At 43.8% G+C, this 21,449-nt stretch overlaps 1 protein-coding gene across 2 annotated transcripts in view; it reads left to right on the top strand.

Moving 5' to 3' along the window:
- The first annotated feature begins 1,818 nt into the window (after positions 1 to 1,818).
- Positions 1,819 to 21,449, top strand: part of zfpm2a (zinc finger protein, FOG family member 2a) — a 122,988-nt gene continuing 103,357 nt past the window's right edge. For both annotated transcript variants that reach the window (XM_030101919.1, XM_030101918.1), the window contains exon 1: positions 1,819 to 2,143. In XM_030101919.1, the coding sequence (XP_029957779.1) occupies positions 2,104 to 2,143 (40 nt within the window). In that variant the 5' untranslated portion in view covers positions 1,819 to 2,103. The remainder of the gene's footprint in view (positions 2,144 to 21,449) is intronic.

Here is a 21,449-nt window from a genome sequence, read left to right as displayed (position 1 = left end):
TCTCGCAGATTTGTACCTGTCAATCAAAGTCGGCTTCAAACAAGCCACTGGGGCTCAGGAACAGCACAGAAGAACCACGCTGCAGTCTCAGAGGATTTAGGAGTGGCGTTAAATTAATCTTCAGCTGGCAATTTGAGTCTCCTCTCTCACCATGTTGTTGCTCTTACCACAAGTCATTATTGATTTTGGTGCTGGGTTCCTAATATGGCCAGTAAATGCTCTTTATGGATGTTTAACACGCTAATTTCCGTAAGGGTGTAGGACTGTTTCAATTTTAACCTTGTAATGGTTTTCACTGGATTTTCACTTGTGGCTTCATGGTGTACGTTGGACGTGAATCTGAGAAAAATCGATGTGGGTCTGTTTAACAGCTGTATGGAGTTTGTTTTGAGCAATTGACAATTCTGTTACTTTATATGAGAAACTCTTTTCTGTGTGTGTTTGTGTGTGTGTGTGTATTTGTGTGTTTACAGCGTGACAAAGCCGGGATATTGAAATGATTCAGTGTTTATGACTTCCACTGTCCCATGACATTCGGACGCTCGGATCACGACCAAAGCTGCATATGAGAAGGAAAAACAGAGAGAAAGAAAGAATGAAGTAGGAGAAAAAAAGAAAAAGCAAGGAGAGAAAGAGACAAATCAAGGGGGCTCGCAAGACAGATGCTCTCCTCAAGGTGAACCAGCGCTGACCCGTCTGCCACATAAATTATTCTGTAGTTTCAGACTCCATTCCAAAGTTGTGGAATTGGGTTACAAGATAATTTCACAGGCCACTTGCTTGTCTTCCTTGGCAGTCCAACTGGCTAATTGAAGAGAGTGATTTCCAGTTTGGGCAACTATTCAGAACATGGCAGTCAAAATGGCAGCCGGAATCTGAATGATTTCTCTCTTTTACTGTCTCTTCTAAAAAAAAAATAAATAAATAAAATAAAACTGAATATTTGAAAAGTGCACCTCTAATTGTGGGCATGAAATACCACTCTCAATGTGATTGACAGCTTATCCAATACTAGTAAATAAAGTTAAAAAAAAAAAAAATGGTTCTCTTATTCCAAATGTATTATTTATCATTGAAAAATTGCATGTTTTTATTTCCAAGGCTCAAACTGAGCATCCAAATATTTCTTTTTAATTGTATTATATTTTTTGTTTAAGAATATTTTTTTGGGGAGAAAAATATCTTCTGTAGGTGGGCTTGTTGAAGAGGTCAAGCCATTTCAGGTCAGGACGATATGCCTGTCTCAGAGTGCATCATGGGAGAATGAAAGGGCCATGCTGCAACTGAAGTAATCCATGTGTGTGTAATGAATATAGACTCAGAAAAGGACCAAAGGCTGCATTCAATTACCTCAGATCCATGCCCTTTGCCTGTGGCAATGTTTATGATGACAAAAATAAGGTTGCAAAAAAAATCTGAAGACGTGCAGTGTTTGAAAAATATTTTTCAGAAAATAAATGTACAGGAAACTGTGGATATTCATCTTTTTTTTATTATTATTTATCTTCCCTACAAAAAATAAAACAAAAAAATCTGTTAATTAGGAGAGATGCTAATTAATAAGTGAAAGAAAAAAAAGTAATTGTGGATCAAGTGAAGTTCACCAAGCCACGGCTACGGTACCCGGGGAGGAACAAACCTTATCTTCAAACAAAAGCGCGCAACGCTTTCACCTCCCCAGTCAGTCCGTGCGGATCGCGGCGAAGCGCAGCCTCATCACGGAGAAGGGCGCTGAGAAAGAGAGAGGGAGGGTTTGTGTGTGTGTGTGTGAGAGAGAGAGAGGGAGAGAGAGAGAGAGTGGGGGGAGAGAGAGAGGGAGGCAGAGAGAGAGAGAGAGAGAGAGAGAAAGCCAGAGCCTGAGCCAGAGAGACGAGAAAGATAAAGGAAAAGACAGACGGAACGATAGACTTGTGCGTAAAAAAGTACTGGTGCCCCCTTTCTTCTTCTCCTTCTTTTTCTTTCTCAAATTCCCATCTGACTAAAAAAAGAGAGAGAAAAAAATAAACCCACAAAAAAAAAAAAAAACCCGGCTGCTTGGATGAGCCAAAAGCTATCGATCTGTCAGTACTACACCTGGATTCAGTGACCAGCCGCGCAGCAGGCATGTCCCGAAGGAAGCAGAGCAACCCCCGGCAGATCAAACGTAAGTTTCCTCTCTCGCGCCGTCTGACCGCCGCGGCTTTCCTCCACTTTCACGCGGCGATGTGGCCACAATGTGGCCGATTCAGCGGCGACTCAACTACCGCCGCTCATGTGTTGCCTGTCACGGTCCATACGCTCCGGTCTGCGGCGAGTCTGTGTGTGTGTGAGTGAGTGAGTGTGTGTGTGAGCGAGAGAGTGTGAGGTGTGTGTGTATGTGTGTGTGTGTATGCGCGCGTTTTGAAGACATGATTTACAATCCAAAATCCCACCGTGCTGCTGGCTGAAAAGTTTCCCCGCTGCTGCCAAGTTGCAGGGAAAAATGAAGTTATTTCGCTCGGTGTTGTTTTGATGTTTCTCTATCGCTGTGTCCATCCAACAAGAGGAAAAGTGCATCTCTCTGATCCACTCGATCCCAAAGCCTCCTCCTGCCAATTAGTCACCATTTCTAAATTATTAAGGCCTGTAATAATACAGCTGCATCGTGTTGCGGGTTTTTAAAGGGAAATTAGTTTTGCGTTGCTTTTAAATGATCTTTATTTGTGTCTGACACTCTCCAACTCTCCTACACACTCTGAATTTCTCTCCTTTCTGGCTGACATATTTACTAAGAGGTGTGTGTGTGTGTGTGTGTGTGTGTGTGTGTGTGTGTGTGTGTGTGTGTGTGTGTGTGTGTGTGTGTGTGTGAGAGAGAGAGAGACTGTTCATAAATGTAAACACACACGTTTGAAAACTTCATCATTTAACCTGTAGATGGGGTAAATATTGATAAATGTGACTGGCATTGACGATGGGAAAGTGTGGCAAGTTATGGCTTTTATTGAGTTTTAATTTAGCAGAGCTGCACCTGTGCTCTGGGTAAAAAAAGAAGTAGTAGTAGTGCTGGACTCAGAAATGTGCTTTGCAAAGATTCATATTAAATACAAAACAAATTATCTTACTGATACCAATAGTTTTTCATACAGTGAAATTTTAATGTAGCCCCGTTTCACCCTGTGGCCTATATTGATTGGAAAGTGTGTCACGTTCCAGTTGTGGATTTTTTTTTATTATCCCAAAATAACATTTTTGTTTATTAAAATGAAAAGTTTGAAACAACTTTAATTCATTTTATTGTTTTTAAGTCACTTGTAAAGCATCTACAATTTTTGTAGACATATGCACACACACACACACTCACACCCACACGATACACAAACACATGGACGTAAACACACCTCTCAAAAGGTGTGTGTGTGTGTGTGTGTGTGTGTGTGTGTGTGTGTGTGTGTGTGTGTGTCACAAGAGGTTAAAGGTAATACAAAGTACTAAAAGATGTCAGCAGGATAGGAAGAGGTGTGTATTGAGTTAAAACAATCAGACTGAAGAAATTGTTTGTGTGCGCTTATATGTACATTACTATTTTTGTTTGTGTGTGTGTGTGTGTGTGTGTGTGTGTGTGTGTGTGTGTGTGAGCCCACATGCATGAATTCATGAGGACATGTTTGTATACAAGAGCAGATTCCGACATTTGTGTGAGACAGACTCAGCGACAGGAGCGGTTTTGCGTCTTCGTGTTTTCGTTCACATGTGAGGGTTTAAATATTTATGTTCTGTAAAAATAAAAAGTAACGTTCTGTAGGTAAAAAAAAACCAATTGTATTTAATTTAAAGTGTTCCAAATTCTGCATTTATTCCGTACATTTCAAGTCAACACACGTTTTAGTCACTGTTTAGTTTTTTTTTTATGAATTATTAGTCTTTTATAGCATTATAATGAACACATAATTTGAGAGGAAATCACTGTTTTGAAGAGAAACTCCTTTCGTTTGAACTACGCTTGACTTTCTCGTGTGTTTTTCGTTGGCATCCAACACAAACCGACGACCATTTCTAATCGACAAGGCGGCGGCGACGCCGACGTGTGACGTGATCGGCCCGTTTGCTGTTTGGACCAATCCCGTCGCGGCATCCCAAATTTTTTTGCCATTGTGCAAAAGGAGCGTTAACAGTCGCGCTGCGCTGTCGTCACCGTCATCCAGTCTTGTTTTTTGTCTTTTTGTGTGTGTGTGTTTGAATTAGTGTGTCGTGTCTGAGATCTTGTCAATACGTGAAGCCGGTGTGCGGACGTATAACGGAGCTCTGGCTTGGAAATGGAAAGGTCACGAGGAGCCTAGATCCTCTCTCCTTACCTCGGGAACTCTGGGAAAAAGAGGAGGAGAAAAAAAAAAGCAGAGGAGGCAGAGCACAGAAAGTCAGTGCAGACAGTCATTCTAAAGGACAAAAAGGTTGTTGGGCTCAGTCCCCCCCTTCTCCCACCCTCCGCCACCGCCCCCCCCCCCCCCCCCCCTCTCCGACCCTCTCCTGCATACATTGGACCGTTATCTAAAATTGTGATTTATGCAGTATTTTAATATTTTGCTTATTCTTTCCCCTTGGGTGCTCTCTGAGCGGTGATAAAAAGGCGATGCTGAAAGAGCACCATTAATTTGCTCCGATGACTGGGGAGATAAGGCCAGATAATGGGAAAGATAAGCAGAGAAGATATACCATCAGAAACCCGATTATTACCATTAAAATTCCAGCCCAGCAATCTGCAGCTGGCTGATAATTCCTTCTCCGTTTCCACCACTTTGGATGATAAGGCAAAAAATAGTCACTCAGTGCTCCTTGATTAGGCTGCCTGGATATCCCGATAATACAGTGATAAATTATGTATTTTCCCCTCTTGTTTTTTTTCTCTGAAACGTAACATCTGATTTTTTTTCCTCTCCCATATAAATATATATTTATCTGTGGCCCCCTTTCTGTATCCCCCCCCCTCCTCTTGTTGCTTTTCCAAGAAAAGCGGAGAGAGAGAGAGAAGAAAAAAAAAACAAACCCATGCACTTTTATTGTAATAAGAGTTTGATAGAAAGAGGAGATAGTGGTGGAGGTGTTTTGTGTGGGAGCACATATCAGTGTTATCAGCTCATCTCCCAGGGCCAGCTGCTAGCTGCTGTTGTTTTTAGCCTTATCACCCCGTGCCAATATGCCAATAAATTGCCCAGATTGTTAGCCGTTCCAAGGCGGGTCAGTAGAATTTGACAGGAGTGATGAAAATATCGCTGATGCTCTGCGGATTGCGATTAGCTGCTGTAATATGATGTGTGAATTCCAGCAAGCCTCCCCCCCCCTCATCCTCCTCTCTTTTCTCTCTCTCCCTTCTTCCATCCTTGTCTACCCCCCTTCCAACACACACACACACACACCCTCCTCACCTCCACCCCTCGCCCGCCTCTCCCCGGTCCTCCTGCTGCCGGTGTCCATACCTCTATTCGCACTGAGAGGAGAACATTTTGATGCTTAATAGGAAGGAAAGATATGAACAGGCTGAATTGAAACCGGGCCCCTCGGAGTAATTTTTCTGTAAAATTGCCCCCCAAAGTTTGGCGGCGTAAAGGGGAATGTGGATGATGTAGGGGGGGTGGCGCGCCTCCGCCAGTGTTTATGGGAACATATTGAAGCGGCCCTCCGAGGCCACGGGCGGACATCTAATGTCAAATGTGCTTATTAAACTGACTTAGTGTTCTCCCCCTTCTCGCTGTTGTCTTCGCTGTATGGACCGTCTGAGAATTCACGCCGCCTCCTCTGGCTCTTTGTGCTCGACACGCGGCGGGAACGGAGCCGCCGTACTGTAGTGATTACTGTAAGTTTGCGCGGCGCCCGAGTGGCAAGTGCACAAGTCCCCAGAGCTCAGCACTGTCACACTGTCAGAACGCCGCATCTGCTGGAGTGATAGAGATCTAACATCTGCAAAGCTGCTGTGCACAATGCATTCCCCTCTGCTTTTTCCCGTTGTTTTTTTTTTTTTTTTGTTCTTCCTCGTAATATCGTGTGGATGAACTTGATTTGGGGATGAGTGACAGTGCAGTAGATACTGCATTGTGTTACTGATGTACAGAATTTGTCATTTCAGCAGGAGATCACGGAGAACTTAACAATCTGCCTGCGTTTTGATTGTGACTGCTAACTTCCTCTGCGTGTCCCGACCCCTCTAAACTCCCTCAAATCCAACCTATTGTGTCTGTAACCCCTTGAATATTACAACGAGGTCCCCGCTTTTCTCTCCCCGTCACTTTGAAACTGAACCACAGCTGAACAAGCGCCTCTGCTCGAGCTAAAAGTCTGCTTTTTATCACGGCGACCATTTTTTCCATCTCCGCTCTACAGTTAATCTCTCCAACTCCTTAGCATAAGGCCACTTTATGTAACGTCAGCATACTGTTTATCATATCAGGTGACATTTCTATCTTTGAGGGGCATTTATCAGAGGCAGATTACACTAGTAAGGGATAAGGGGAGTGTTTACTGAATTGACTGCCAACATTCTGTATCTGAATTTGTGTGTATGCGTGTGCGTTTGCTTGTGTATACATCGGTGCATGTACAGTATGCTCCACGAGCGTGCGGCTATGTGTTTTAGCGAAGGGATCAGAGCTGTTAGCTTGACGTATTTTATGTTTTTTCTCTCTCTCTCTCTCTCTCTCTCTCTCTCTCTCTCTCTCTCTCTCTCTCTCTCTCTCTCTCTCTTTTTTTCTCGCTCTCTCGCTTTGCACAGATCTCTCATCCATATTTTCGACAACTTAGCTACAGATTCTCCGTCTTGTACATCCGCGGAAGTCGTATACGCAGTTTCACCCTTTGGCCCGCGAAATGCTGGCAACTCTCCGCCAGTCAGATGTTTTGGGGGTGTAAAATCAAAAAAAAAAAAAAAAAAAAATGTTTGTATGCCAGCCTCCCTGTATATTTAAGGGTCTCTCTTTCATTGGGTGACAATCGCGGCGTGTCTCTTGTGTTTCTCTTGTTGATTTCTGTCAGAAGAAGAATGGTTGTTGAATGCCAACTTTCCCTCAAACATCTGTTCCCTGCCAATAACAGCTTGTGCCGTTGCCTCGTCTTAGCTGAAGGATCCCCAATTGCCTCCTCACTTTTGACACAAAACAACAATGCAGATGAATGTCATCTCCTTTTAATGTTTTTTTTTTTTTTTTTTCTCCTATTGTGTCTAAAGCGAGAGATGTTTCTGGTGTAGAGGAAGTCTTTGTGCTGCATGTGCCACAGACTTCACAGAGGAATGTATAGCAGCTGCTGCTTCCTCTCCGGTGAAAACAGTGCTGCGTGATGATCTGGGGCTGGCAGCCGATGGACTGGCGCTGCCTAATCCTGCCCTCCTCTCAGAGCCTGGACAGCAGTGTGAAATGTGGGCAGGGTTGCTGCAGAGGTGGAGGTCACTTCCTCGCACAGTTTCCTCTTTATCTTCCTCTTTCCTGAATTCCTCTGCTATTATTCCAATAACCGCTGGTTCAAGCTGTCACCATTGTGCTCTTGTTCAGGCACTGGAGCTGTCACTGATGTGAGCGAAATGGTAATTTTAGAAAAATCTGACCCAGAAATCTGAAATATTCTCGTGTTTTTTTAAATTTATTTATTTTACTGTTGCTAGTCTTTCCTTTTATCTTTCTTTTTTTTTTTTCTGAAACCGTATTCCTCCCTGTTTATTTAGATTTATTATCAATGATGCCCATTGAGCCCCCGGGTAACAATTGACTTTCAGCCTGCTTTGAGTTAATAGCCTTGTCTCTTCCTTGTACGGATCAATATTGGTATTAATTAATCACCATAATCAAGAGCAGGATCTGGTTCCATTTGTTGTTACATCAGCAAAATATCAATAGAGAAAGTGGACTCCCTGATCGTCATGGCAACTTCATCTCTCAGGTCAAAGAGAGTTTATCTTATCTTGCTGCTGAGAGTGGCAAACTGCTTAGGAATCTAGTTTAGACTCAAAGATCATCGATTTAAGCTTTTTTTTCACCCCCACCTTGTTGTTTCAGGAGGAGGGGGGGTGGGAAAAAAAAAAGAAAAAACAGAGAAAGGCAGCATTCTAATCACAACAGAGATGTAAGATTTAAATATTGATGTCCAAAGGCCATTACAGGCAAAGAGGTGCCTCTGGTCTCGCTGTTGTTCAAGTACGTCCTTTTAAGACCCAGACAAAGCTTTGATTATCAGAGGTGTCACCGCAGAGTTAAGTCTGTATAGCTGACAGTGTGGGACTGCAGGGGAGATCAGTTTCCTGAAAGACACGGCCACAGAATGTTTAACAGATCATCCTCCACATCCTGCCGTCTCTCACAGGTGTCAGCCTCACAGTGCATCCGGGATGTGTCTGTTAGGGGCGCTCGTCATACTCAGAATGCAAAGGTTAGCCGAAACCAGATCGATTCATAGAATGTGGTCACATTTTTCATCAAAGAGGAGCTTGTTTTGGTTAATAAATGTAAAAAGTTGTAGACTTTTGTCATTGCTTGTTATTTTTTTGTGGGAAAAGACGTCATCTCACAGTTGACCTTTTCTGTTTTCTTGAGATTTTATCACAGAACCTATCACTTACCTTCGTTAGGTAAAAACTGCACAATTAATTAAAAAATGCTCTTAAAGTGTCAGACCCTACACATAAAATGACCCAAATTAGTTTTAAGGCCTTCACATTGTGTGTTGTACTTCTGCAGTCATCTGTAATGACTATTTTTTCAGCTGCAGTAGGTCGAGGTGATGCTTTCTACTACTGATATTCTGCAGGGTTTTTTTTTTTTTTATGCACAGGACATGTTAAATATTATGGATGTCATCCGAATCAGAGTGCTTTGAAAACGGTAATCAATGGGTAATTATTTGTGATACAGGTGCTCTATGTAAAGGAGTATTATTGATAAATAACACATTTTGAGACCAACCAGTAACTCAAGCTGCCGAATAAGGTTTAAAGAGTCAACAATGCACCTCAGAGTTTGTGTATGTCAGACGGGTGTTTGCACTCTGTTCCTTCAGCTGACATGATATTGACATTCTGAGCTCGGGGTTAATACTGTTAGCTGATTTACACATTGATTTATTTGCAGCCAAATATTAAATTGATCAGACATGATCCTAGAGAGCTGCTGTGTGTGTGTGTGTGTGTGTGTGTGTGTGTGTGTGTGTGTGTGTGTGTGTGTATCCTGCAGAGTGGTCTGCTCTCATAGGAAGTTGGATCTGGTCTGGGCTATTCGGGTGCTTGGATGTACCTCATCATGCTGCAGAATGCTCCTCAGGGTTGTAGCAGGGAGCAGGGGCACTGCCTGCTTTTTTTTTTTTTCTTCCTCTTTTTTTTTTTTTTTTTTTTGCCTCCGGGACACAATTGCCTCATTTAACATTCTCTATTTGGCCCCTGCCAAGAGGGGAAATAGCCAGGGTGAGTAAGAGAGGCCGCCACACATCATGAATTCTTCTTTCATTTAACTTGCACAGTCCCTTTTCACCTTGGTGATGCAGATGGATCAGGAATGAAGATATTGCTCAATTAAGGGGATTTCTGGGGTCGCTCCGGAAGTATTGCAGTTATTTTTGAGCCACGCCGAAGGTTTTGATGTATCATGGATATGGATATTGGGTTCATCGCGTTTGTGTGTGATGCTTTGACATCTCCACAGCCCAGAAGAGAAGCAGCTCGGCGCCAGCAACAGGAACTCGCCTCTGCCATATTCGAGAAATAAAAGTCCAGGGGTAGAAATCTGTCAGTTTTTCTCTGCGGGCACATAAATAACTTTCATGCGTCTATTAAGATTCTTTTGTTTACTTCGATTTAATTAGCCACAGTTAATCAAAACATTTTCATGGAAATCTGTCAGGATTGATATTAGGGTTTTGACTGAATCTTGGATGAGAGGAAGGAAAGGGACTGCTTGGAAATATGACTCACGTTTTTTTCTTTTCTCTTTTTTTCCTGCAGCAGGCATTGTCGTCAGCACTTTACAGTAAAATTACTGGCCGAGTGTCGAGTTTGACTCCAAATAGTTACAGGGAACAAACAGATAACTGAAATGATGATTTATTTTGTTTTCAATTGAGAGAGAGAGAGAAAAAAAAACAGGATAATGAAAGGATATAATTTGATGAGAGGCATTTTTAGAGCGGGATAGTCGCTGGCACACCAGAAAGTGACGCCCTAATAGCTGTTCAGTCTAAATCTCCAGCTTGGCAGGAATTACTGGGGATGTGTTTGTGGATTGGGGGGGGGGGGGGTGGCGGGCAGTGCGATGCAGAACTTTGCATTGGGTTGAAATGCACCAGGCTGTATAGTTAAGGGATAGGTGGCAACAGAGGATTAAGTAACAAGCTTTTCACTTCAATTTGTACATCAGCATTTTCCGCCAGACGAGCGGCACAAAACAAGCGGCATCTTAAGGGTTCAGTGGAAAATCACTAATGACAAAGCTTTGTAAATAGATAAACAATTTGTGTCAAATATGCTGAAAATATAAAACAAACTTCAAAACATGTTAATACTTTAAAGAGCCTGTGTTTTGATTTGCACCATTGCAAAGCTGGTAAAGCTGTTGACAGCACAGCTTACACGTCATGTGATCAGAGGCCGTATCTGCCGGCGTGTGATTAGCTGGGAGCGCCGCCGCCGCCGCCACCGAAAACGGGCCGCGATGGCGGCACGGCGTCCCGGTCGGAACGGGCTCGTGATGATCGATTATATTTACAGTAAATTATGCAAATCGGTGGAGATAGCGTGCGCGCGCCGCGGTGACGACAGACGTGACGCGACGCGGCGCGCGGCGTCTCCCGCCTCCCATTATCGCACAGGCAGGCTTTGTAGAAGTGACAGAGTAAACATCCGGAGAGAAATGCAGCTGCTATTATTTCAGAAGCAGCTAATTTTCCTTTTCTGTGTGTTTCAGAGAATGCTTATCTCGTAATTACTAAAAACTGTTGACACTGAGCAAGTGCTGTAGCCAACTCAAATGCCTTTTTGTCTTATGATATCAGATTGGATCGTTATCTGAGGTTCACGCAATCATGCATCCCTGAAAACCGAAGATAACTGCCTCAAACCCCCTTATTTCCAGCACTTGTGTGGAATTAAGAGGCTCATTTTGAAGGGGGAAAAAAAAGGAAAAAACTACAATGAGTGCATCCTGTGTTCATTTCTGTGGTGAAATACTGATAATATATATATTATTTTCCTCCCTGGCTTGGTGGAGGATGCGTCTGTGAATCTCTGAGACATGCATTTGACCATAATCAAGTTTTTTAAGCTTCAGAAACAGGATAACAACTGGGTCAGATGATAAGCCCGGGCAAAACAGGGAAAAAAGCCTTCCTGTGATAGACGAGGAGAAAATCTGATTGATTGATGTCTGCTGGCCTCGCCATCATCACAAGCCGGTTGACAGTCAGTTTGGGATCAGATGATTTCACTCTTAAGATTGGGGTTGAGGGGGACGCTAGGCAAATATGAAGGACACAAAGGTCAATGGCTTCTCTCCCTCCTCTCTGTATCTATCTCTCCCTCGCAATAGCTTGCTTTGACAAACTGTAATATGTTGCTAAGCTTTGTGGCAGCAGGACACATGGTCATAGTTTGTACAGTAATATCCTATTGCAGTAATCTCACAAGGAGTGATTGAAAGTGCCGGAGGAGTCGGGTACAGAGCAGGGACCCGTTGACTTCATCAACGACTGTGGACTGGCACATGTCTCGCGACTTGTTTGAACTGGATTTTCCCATGGGAGCGAATAAGTTAAACAACAGCTTTGACTCCAAGTGAATCTGTTATTGTAAGCGGGATCTGATAAGACGGCACCATATTATGAGTTTGTGTAGCAAAGGGGCCAAAAATGGAATCTCCAGCGAGTGTCTCTCTGTGGTTTTGGAAAAAAAAAAGACGAACATGGAACTGTGACAAAGGATGATTGGATGCATATTGTAAATAAACACCCAAGTCTTTCAGCCCCGCCGTAAAGATGTTCCATACAATATTTCATCTGCTCTCGCTGCTCAGATCATGTTTCACTGCTCCTGCTCTGGATTTGACCCCGAGTGGCAAAAACAACAGAAACACTCCAGTCGAGTTTTACCAAAGCAAACTCTTTTTGATATGTTTAGGAAAGAAGAAGCTCTTGTTTGTCATTTTGTCCCTGTAGCCATTGTTGCGTGGCAGGAATTTAATAAGACAGGACTTGGGTGATGTCTGTGATATTTAATAGAAGGCCTTGGCTCCTCTCAGGGTCCACGTCTCTAATAGACATAACAGACATGTCCATTAGCTTTGTATGGCGCTGCTTTCAAGATCAAGGTCTCACTTGTGATGAAGTGGCTATGCAAATGCAAGTCAAATTCTACCATTGTGAATCACTTGTTTTAATCAAGTTTTCACTGAAGAAGAACCTAGCCTCCATTCAGAGCGACGCACCAAACAATAAGAAAAGGATAATCCGAAGACAATTCCCCACCAAATGGAACCGGACATCATTTAGGGGAAGAGACAACAACTCTTTGTTTGTTTGAAGTGGTTGATATGACAACCTTCTTGTCAAAGACTCAGGGAGAATAAAAGGGATTTGTAATTACCATAATTATCTCTTATATGTTTTCACCTAATGATGTCCATTAAATGCCTGAGGCTTCATTTAGAGCCTGCCTCGCTGTAGGTTGGCATAGACGCATAATACAGCATGTTACATTACACAGTGCAGCAGTAATGAACTTCTTTCATCAAAGATGTTTATCGCGCAGTGCTTCTGGGGGGAAAAGCCAATATACTTCAGCTTTTTGTTACAGTTGGATTATAACAATTCTCATAGTTCCCACTTATCTTTCAAATTTTCCTCCACATGTGATATCAGCCCAATTGGCTTCATGTCTAAACAGGATGGCTCTCTAATCTAGACCGCTGTTCGTTTCATGTAAAACATCTCATTTTGTGGCTTAGGCTGGTGGCTGTCTTATCGTTACATAATTCACTGCCCTCTCCGTGATTTTCTTTGTGGCAATTTATTTAAATTCCCCCATGTTTATATATTTCCTGTCTCCTTTCATTCAAAATGATTGCCTTTCATAAGTTCAAAGACTCATCTTCAAGACTTTTGGTAACTTTCGCAGATAGGAATTCGCAGCGGAGGGAGAAAGAAAAGGAGGGAAATAAAAAGCTATTTTGTTGGAGAGCAGAAGAGGGAGGAGTGTTAGTGCATGTCCATCTCTGTCTCATGGCTGGAGTGCAGAGGTTGAACTAACGCCGATCACGAGCCCCGATATGAGGCTCTAACAGTCCACACCTCAGCAGGTTTGGAGAGATGGCGGTGGAGCACATGCGTGCCGTTCTGCCGCCGCGCTCGGCCTCTCCAGTCCTGCATGTGGCTCCGCTCCTGTGGTTGCTTTGGTCTTTGTCTGCCACCTATCAACATATCAGCAGTGTCTCTGAAGCCCAGTTGTATAATGCACCATTTATGGCTTTGTGGAGGGGAGATGGCGGTCGGAGCGGCGCAATAGCTCCAGGCCTTCCCCTCAGTGAGTGGATTAACGGCGGCCTGCTTTAGCGCACTCTACCGCGGTGTGAAATCGGCCCCGCTTCGGCACCGGCGATGAAGCTCCCTCTCTCTCTCTCTCTCTCTCTCTCTCTCTCTCTCTCTCTCTCCCTCTTTCTCTTTTCTCTGTGTTTCCTCACCTCCATGCAAAGCCTCTCCCAGCCATCTGTGAAATGTGGAAACTCTGTGTCTAAGTTGAGTTCAGATCCCATCCCCTCCGTCAAGCTGAGGCCAGGAAGCAAATGGGCAGGCAGTCGGCGGAGGGGAGGGGGAGGAGGAGAGGGATGAGGAGGAGGAGGAGGGTGGCGGTGGTGGTGGTGGTGGAAGGGGGGATAGAGAGGGTTGTGTGTGCGTGTCTATGCGTGTGTGTGTGTGTGTGTGTGTGTGTGTGTGTGTGTGTGTGTGTGGGGTGGGGGGGGGATCAGCTCACTGATGTCGTGCCGCGTGTGCAGGAACCCTGCCTGTTCTCCGCGGGCGAGTTGGAGGAGGGTCCGGGCCTGGGTGCCGGCCGAGAGATCTCTGGTTCCTGCTTGCAGGTCCAAATCCCCCCTCTGTGTGTGCGTGTGCGTGTATGTGTGTGTGTCTGTGTGGAGGCGAGGCGGTGGCACAGCTCCCCTGAGCCCCTGCCCAGTCCTTTGAAGATAAGATGGTGATACAGAGTCCCTTTCGGTACGTCGCTAACCGATGGTCTTTGTGCGACACACATGCCTCTCTCTGTCAGAGCCTGCAGCTAAAACACCTATGGTCTTTACTGAAACGAATCGGCCGCAGGCCTTGGGTCAAATTAGATTATGAATGGGTAACAAAATCCTAGATCGTACGTTTAGGATATTTAACTTTTTTTTTTTCACCATTTCATGCTGATAACGTAGAGTTCTGCTGTGGCCGATATTGTATTTCTATTTGATTTCCCTCCACTGAGAAGAATCACTTTCAGAAATTCTCCTCATACGCTCGCTGCTGACTTAGTTTTTTTTTTTTTTTTTTTTTTTTCCAGTTTTCCATGGCAACTAAGTTGTCATCTCAACTCTGCTGATTTCACCCACTATCTGCTCCGTATTGCTCTTGATCATGACAGTTTTTTAAACATGTGTCTCCTCTGCATTTATAACCATATTTTGTGTGCTCGGCGGGCCAATTTTCCCACTTCTGGCTCTCCACAGCAGATTTTTTTTTTTTTTTTACACAAGAGCGACCATCACAATCAGGATTTTGAATGATGAACTGAATATTCCCTGTTACTTCTCTCCCCCCCCTCGCTCTATCTATCCTGTGGCTTTGGGGTTCAGATCTGTGCATAATGTCTTGTGATTGCATGGCATTATGGGCGGTTTGGGAAGCCGAGCCGAGGTCCAGCCGCGCATCGTCTTTCCGCAGACAATGTGGATCTGTGTGTCTCTCTGAGCTCATCAGGGATGGGGCGTTGATTGCTTTTTGATACCCCTCCAACGTGGATGAGGCCCTGCATACATCAGCTAATTAGAATGTACTTACAGTGGGTGTGTGTGTGTGTTCTGTGTGTAACAGACCCCACACTTCTCATCAGATCCTCAGCCCAAGTGCTCCAGCCACACTCACTGAGGGCTTTATCAAATTCACAAGAAACGCTCACGCAGTGTGTGGGGCTCGGGGCGAGGGGCCGGGGCACGTGCTGCGTGTGGTGCTGGGATTTTGGTGTCAGGGAAAAAATAAAACATGGAAATTAAAAAGAGAATGAAAGGCGACAGCCGTTATTTCAGCATTTTGGGTGAAAATTCCACTTTGGGAGCTGCTTTATACGCAGCATTAGGAAAAATTTAATGACATCTGTTGAGCTATAAAAAGATGATGGCGTTGAAAAGAGACCAGCGGCCGCTGCTTCGGGCCACATTTGGTAACATTTAAGCATCTTGGCGTAGGTGGAGTTAACTTTTGACAATGATGGAGGTGCAGAGGGAAGTTGCAGTGGGTAATTAGCTGGTATCATGTCCTGCACTCTCATAATATCGCAGCTGCGGCGCATCGAAGAAAGAGCGGGGAAAAGTTTGTGCCGTTCCCTCACTGACTTCTTGTTTTGGATTGTGGGGCATTTTAGGCAAGACCGCATTAGTCAGGCACCCATTACACTTAACTTTCCCTTTTTCTGCCTCAGAGGACACACACACACACACACACACACACACACACACACACACACACACACACACACACACACAGACACACATGCACACAGGCTCACCTAGCCCACGCTGTGATCTGTGGAAGGTACTGGGGCGTCGCTATATATTTCATAAAGGCATTCTATTACACCCCCATGGCTTGTGGGGAACAGTACACTGTGGCCTCGTCCCCAGGCAGCTGAGAATAAAGTGTAGGACGTGGCACTGGAACAGAAATCTAACTGCTGTTTCTTCAGGTAATCTTGACTTGGATCTTAATTCCAATAAAGTGTTTTTTTTTTTTTTTTTTTTTTTTTTACACAGCGTAAGCCAGATCCAAGCAAGAACACTCCAGTCTGTATTTCTGCAGTTCTACTTTATTGAATATCATTTCAGATAAGAGGTGTAATCCTTCGGTTAGGGGTGGGGGCGCGGGCCAGGTGATGTATATTGACCAGCTCAATGGCAGCGATACGGCGCGCGACTCTGATCGGGACGTGGTAAATAACGATTCGTGTCATTGGCTTCCGTCGGATGGCGAGGAATATTGAAAAGTGGCCTCATTGTTGTCAGTATGCAACTTTTGTCAAAGTGAGGCAGAATATTGAAAGATGTTCACTGCAGGGGGGGACGGGAGGGATGTGGGTTGCTGAGAAACACACTGAGGGCTGAATATACAAAACTGATTAGTAAGCAGTCAAATCAGCTGAAGCAGCTTCGACACTGAGGTGTAATATACACTTTGATAAATTTAAAATTGCATTCCAATGTTGAATTTTTTTTTTTTTTTTTGTAAAACTAAGTAAAGTCAGAATGAGAGAGAATCATATTGCAGGTTCAGAAGAGGACACTGATCATTGAGGTAAACACTAAAAGAGGCACAACTAATAGAATTCATCAAAACAGTTTAAGTTCGATTGGATATGACAATATGAGCAATTTCTTTTCTTCCAGTTTTTCCACAATCGGGGATAGAGCAAAGGGAGAAAAACTAGAAAAAGAAACAAACACAAGAATCACTCCGTGCACCAATAAACTGTGATTTTCATATGCTGAGAGGAAGTGAGAAATAAAGTCCAATAAATAAAATGAAACACCTTTAAAATAGATTTATTCGAGTGGACAGAGAGCTCCATCACAGTGTAGATGGACTTAAGTTACAAGTTCCTTCACCTCAAACCTTCACTGTTGACTGTTTTTAAGAGTTTTATTCATTATTCTAATAAGTTTAATGTACAAAACACCCCAAAAATGATGTTTAAGTAATTATAGAAATAACACAAAAATCTGCAAAATCTACAAACTATTGTTACAGTAAGTATTAGTTTTGGCTGCCGAACATCAGCGTCAGCAGCAGCCCATTGTCTGTCCCCTCCTGTTTAGCCGGAGTGTTTGCGGAGTGTGTCGGACTTCAAGCAGTGAGCCGGGTCAGCCGGGTCAATACCGCACTGCTGCAGCCTCACCTCTCAGAGTGACTGGGTTCCTTCCATCAGCGGCGAGCAGCCCTCTTTTGCTCCCACACGGTTCATTTCATCAGGGCTCCTTTTATCTTGACTGGCCAGGCCCGTGACCCCCGAGCACTGATAGTCCAATAAGACTGCCGGAGAGCATCACCGGGGCGCCGAGGAGGCTCAGCACACAACTCAGCCGGGTTAAGTTTTCTCTCCTTTTTTAATTTTGCTGTGTTTGGGGGTCCATTGATTTACCGACCCGCACATGTGTGCCTCCCTCCGTTTGAAACAAAGTTTAGTTTGAGACTGAGTTTGACTGGAAGGGACTTTGAATGGTGACAGATGTAGCGTGAAACATGTATCATGAGTAAAATGCAAATTTCTATTTCAAGCATTAATAAGAAAAAAAAAAAAAGAAGAAGAGGAATATGCCAAAGCTGCAGTCGAGCAAACACATCTAAATTCTAAAACAGAGGAAAGAAAGGACTGACCGTTCTGCTCTGAACTGTTCAATTTCATGAGCCTGCAGAGAGGGCCGTGTTTACTTTTCTTTGCATGGAAAAAGAGAAATGAATGCTCCGGGTTGCCTGTAAAGACAAACATGAAAGGAATCACCAAGAGTTCTTTAGGCCCTTTCTCTTGTGCTGTGTGTAATGCAGCTTCTTTACTGCCTAGGTAGTCTCTGCCATCTGACTGCTGTTTGAAGTCAGCAGAAGTCGACAATATTTGCTTTTCAGCAATTCTCGCCCACTGTGTCTCTCTGTTGCTTTTGAAAGTGTGACCAGTGTGGAGTCTCTATCAGTTCACTTCTCGGAAGAAATGGCTCAAATTGGGCGTTTGGTACGTTGCTGGATTGATGACGAGGTGCTTGCCGGTTATTGTCGTCGCAGGGGTGAACCTGACGGACAGCCACGGCGTGGAGGGCGGGGGGGTGGTGGAGGAGGAGGAGGGGAGCGGGCAGCCGTGGGTTGCCGTTAGAGCCAGACTGGGCTGATGGCCTCAGCTCGGTCCTGCTGGGGTGTGATCTCACCAAAAAGTCAAAGATGGGCCAAACTCTGTCAACCCAACACTGAACCCCCCCCCCCCCCCCCCCCCCCCCCCCCAAAAGAAGTGAGAGAGGGTGAGGGAGTGGGCGATTAGACAGAAGAAAAGAGACAAAGGTGCAGCCATTGCCAGATAATCAGCCTCGGTGTACTTCATTTAATACAAGTTCCATGATTAGTTTGTCCTCTATTTTTAATTCATATTAATAGGAATGGAAACCGTTGTCTATATGTTTTGTTTTCTTGAAGAAACTTATTTTCTTTCAAATCTGTTCTTCGTGTTTCTAGAAACAAATCAGTTTAAAAAATACTCTGTACAATCAGCAGTAAATAGTCATTAAAAAATATCAACACAATACAGTATGAAAAGGTTCAATGTCAATTTTTTGTTATGCTGTCTAATAATTTTTTTTTCTTATATTAAATCTCGCACCCCTACTGAAACCTCTGAGTACTGCAGGCAACAAAAACAATGCAAGCTTAAAAAAGAAGAGAGAAACACGCTGTTTCTGAAATAACTGCCCTCAAAATTATTTAAAATCCACTTTATGTTCAATTTAAATTCAGTTTTCTTCCTTTGATTTTGGCTAATTGATAATCTGCTGAAGTTAAACGCCTTAAGTGCAAAAAACAAAATCTCTCCATTTTACCAGAAACCTGTCTGAGATCAGTGTAATAGCAACTCAGTTTACGATACGGTTTTAATACATGACACGTTGACTTAAAACAAAAATATATACATTTTTTTGGGGGGATTAACAGAATGTTTTAGCTAAGAAATGTGAGAATATATATAAATAGAATATATATATTTAGAATTACAGCTTTACTCCATCGAGCATCAAATTTCTTCCTCTCCGTCTGTCCTTGTATTCGTTCTCCTGCACAGTGTACCTCTACAGGATGTTTTATTTCCTTGTGGAATATCAGAGTCCCACCACTAAACCGCAGAATTAGGAGATGCAGCTTAACATATTTCCGGTGCGCTCTACAGCATGTTCTCCAACTTGTGCAAACACATCTTTGTGGATTTGGAGCAAAGTGTTATTTCTAATGGCATTATCCAGTGAGCTGCCGCGTCTCTCCGGCGGAGGTGTGTGTGTGTGTGTGTGAGCGGGTTAGAGGGGAGGCTGCACGGCTGCTGAGACCCCGCCGTTATCAGTGCCAGATGCAGGTTGACTTCAGACTTTCAATGGAAGGTAAAGAGAGAGAGGAGGGAAATTAATGAGAGCCATAAAACCAGCAGGATAAATAATTAGCCAACTGGTTCTGAGAGTCGTCCCTTCATTTGCGGCCGCGAATAAATTCCCCCTGCAAAGTTTGTTTGTCAAAACGGCAGGCTGACGCCGGCGCATGCGTCGCGAGGGTTCATCCGCTGCCGCTTCGCAGCGTATTCCCTCCTTCATTCGTCATGTGTATCTGAGTGACAGCTCTCTCTGTCCTGCCGCCTATAATTGGCCGGCCCGGCGCTTCATCCAAATGTGTGCAGCACAGACAAACAAACAGGAAGGAAAAAAAAAAAAAAAAAGGACCATTCAGCTGTCATAACATTCTTCATAAATCATCCAGATGAGAGAGTGTCATATTTGTATCCACATTTTTGTTTCCAATAATCAGAAAGACATAATGTTGCTTGTTTACTCGTGGCTGATGTTCCCCAGTTGGGCTTGAGGAAGCAGTGCGGCTTGTAAAACACTTTCCTCTGCGCAGATACAGAATCCAACGTGACTCAAAACACATTTATGTCCGACAAGAGATGCCATTTGACTCGAACTGATTGCTACTTTGCCGTGCCCTCGTCAGGATCAAAGCTAATTTTTGCTGCATTAGAGGACACTTTGTGCCCGAGTGCTGCGTGCGGATCTGGAGTGTTTACACGCGGTTCGCTCCCTGAGGATTTTGTATTATTGTTGTCACACTGTATGGAGCACAGCCACTTGTATTGTTCTAATACACCACTGGTAGATCTGGAAAAAAGCTGAGCAATCACCGAAAGACTTACATTATCCTGCAGTCTTTGATCACTATTCATGTGTCTGCGCTCGGTAATCTCCCCCTCTAATCTCATTCACAGATATAAATAAACAAGTAATGCTCTAAATGAGAGAGAGCACATGAGTGAACAGCCAGAGGATTATGGTAATTTGTCCATAAATAGAGGTGTTTTAAAAAATGTGACTTTTTTTTTTTATTAAGAAACTTCCTTCTTTGAAATCAGTCAGTAAATTCTGCTATATTCTGGGTGAGAACATCACAAAGTGCAGATCTTTTAATGTTTACTGACTGATTCAGACAACCTAGATTTTGTGTCAGTATGGTTTTTGCTCCACAAATATCTAATTCCCCAGGGAATCGTTCAGATGACTTACTTAAATATTCTCAATCCACCGATGAGCAACTTGCACTGTAAATAAAAACAAAAGAAACAAACAATACGTCCAAATCAACAAGCCCGTGTCGTTGATTGAGTTTCAAGACTTTGCTCTTTTATTTTTTTGTCTCTAATCTCTTCCAACTTGACTTTTGGAAAGTCAGAAATCAATTATGTCTCCTCCCCAAATGAAAGGCGGAAAAAACTAGTATATGACTTTAAAGTCAGCCTCGCTCGCCTTTGACACGGCACATTACAAAGGGAAAGGAAAATCACACTGCATACCTGATCCATAAAAAAAAAAAAAAGAAAAAAGCCTTTGAAATGGATTGCTGGGTGGGATCCAGTCTGGCACAAGTCATGGCATTGATGGCACAGCCCTTGGGCGCAGGGATACTTGGCCTGGACAAGGCGGTTTGCTGGGCCCGTATCAGTGGGCACTGGCCCATCCTCTGGGAGCTCCTAAGCCATGCCGTCTGAAGAAGAACTGATGGGGTTGGCAGCACATATGGGCATGCTACGGGTTTTTATTTCAGTCAAAAAAACAGCCCCGATGTTATCGCCTTCAGTCACCGGCGCAGCCGCATCGCCCAGGCTGAAGTGAGATGATTGGGCTTCACAGGGAAAAAAAAAACCAAACAAACAAAAAAAAAAAAACACATAAACCTCCTGCAAATCAACTTCAAAACATTCAAAACAAAACTCCTTTTGTTCCAGCTGTGCCGTTTTGAAATCATATATACATCCCAGGTGCGCCAATCTAACCGCGCAACACTCGTCCATTTCTATCTCCCGCATTGTGTCCAGGTGACAATTTGTTCCAGCTAATTGGAATTTTTTTTTTTTCTTTTGCGTTCGCCCTCCCCGCGCCGAGCATCAACCTATCGTGAATGACATTTATACGATAAGCACAGACTGCACCGGCCACTGTTTT

The sequence above is a fragment of the Salarias fasciatus genome, chromosome 11 (assembly GCF_902148845.1).
Source record: "Salarias fasciatus chromosome 11, fSalaFa1.1, whole genome shotgun sequence".
In the NCBI taxonomy this organism is placed as follows: Eukaryota; Metazoa; Chordata; class Actinopteri; order Blenniiformes; family Blenniidae; genus Salarias; species Salarias fasciatus.
Note: the sequence above shows the minus strand (reverse complement) of the source record. Positions and strands in the feature narration are given on the sequence as shown.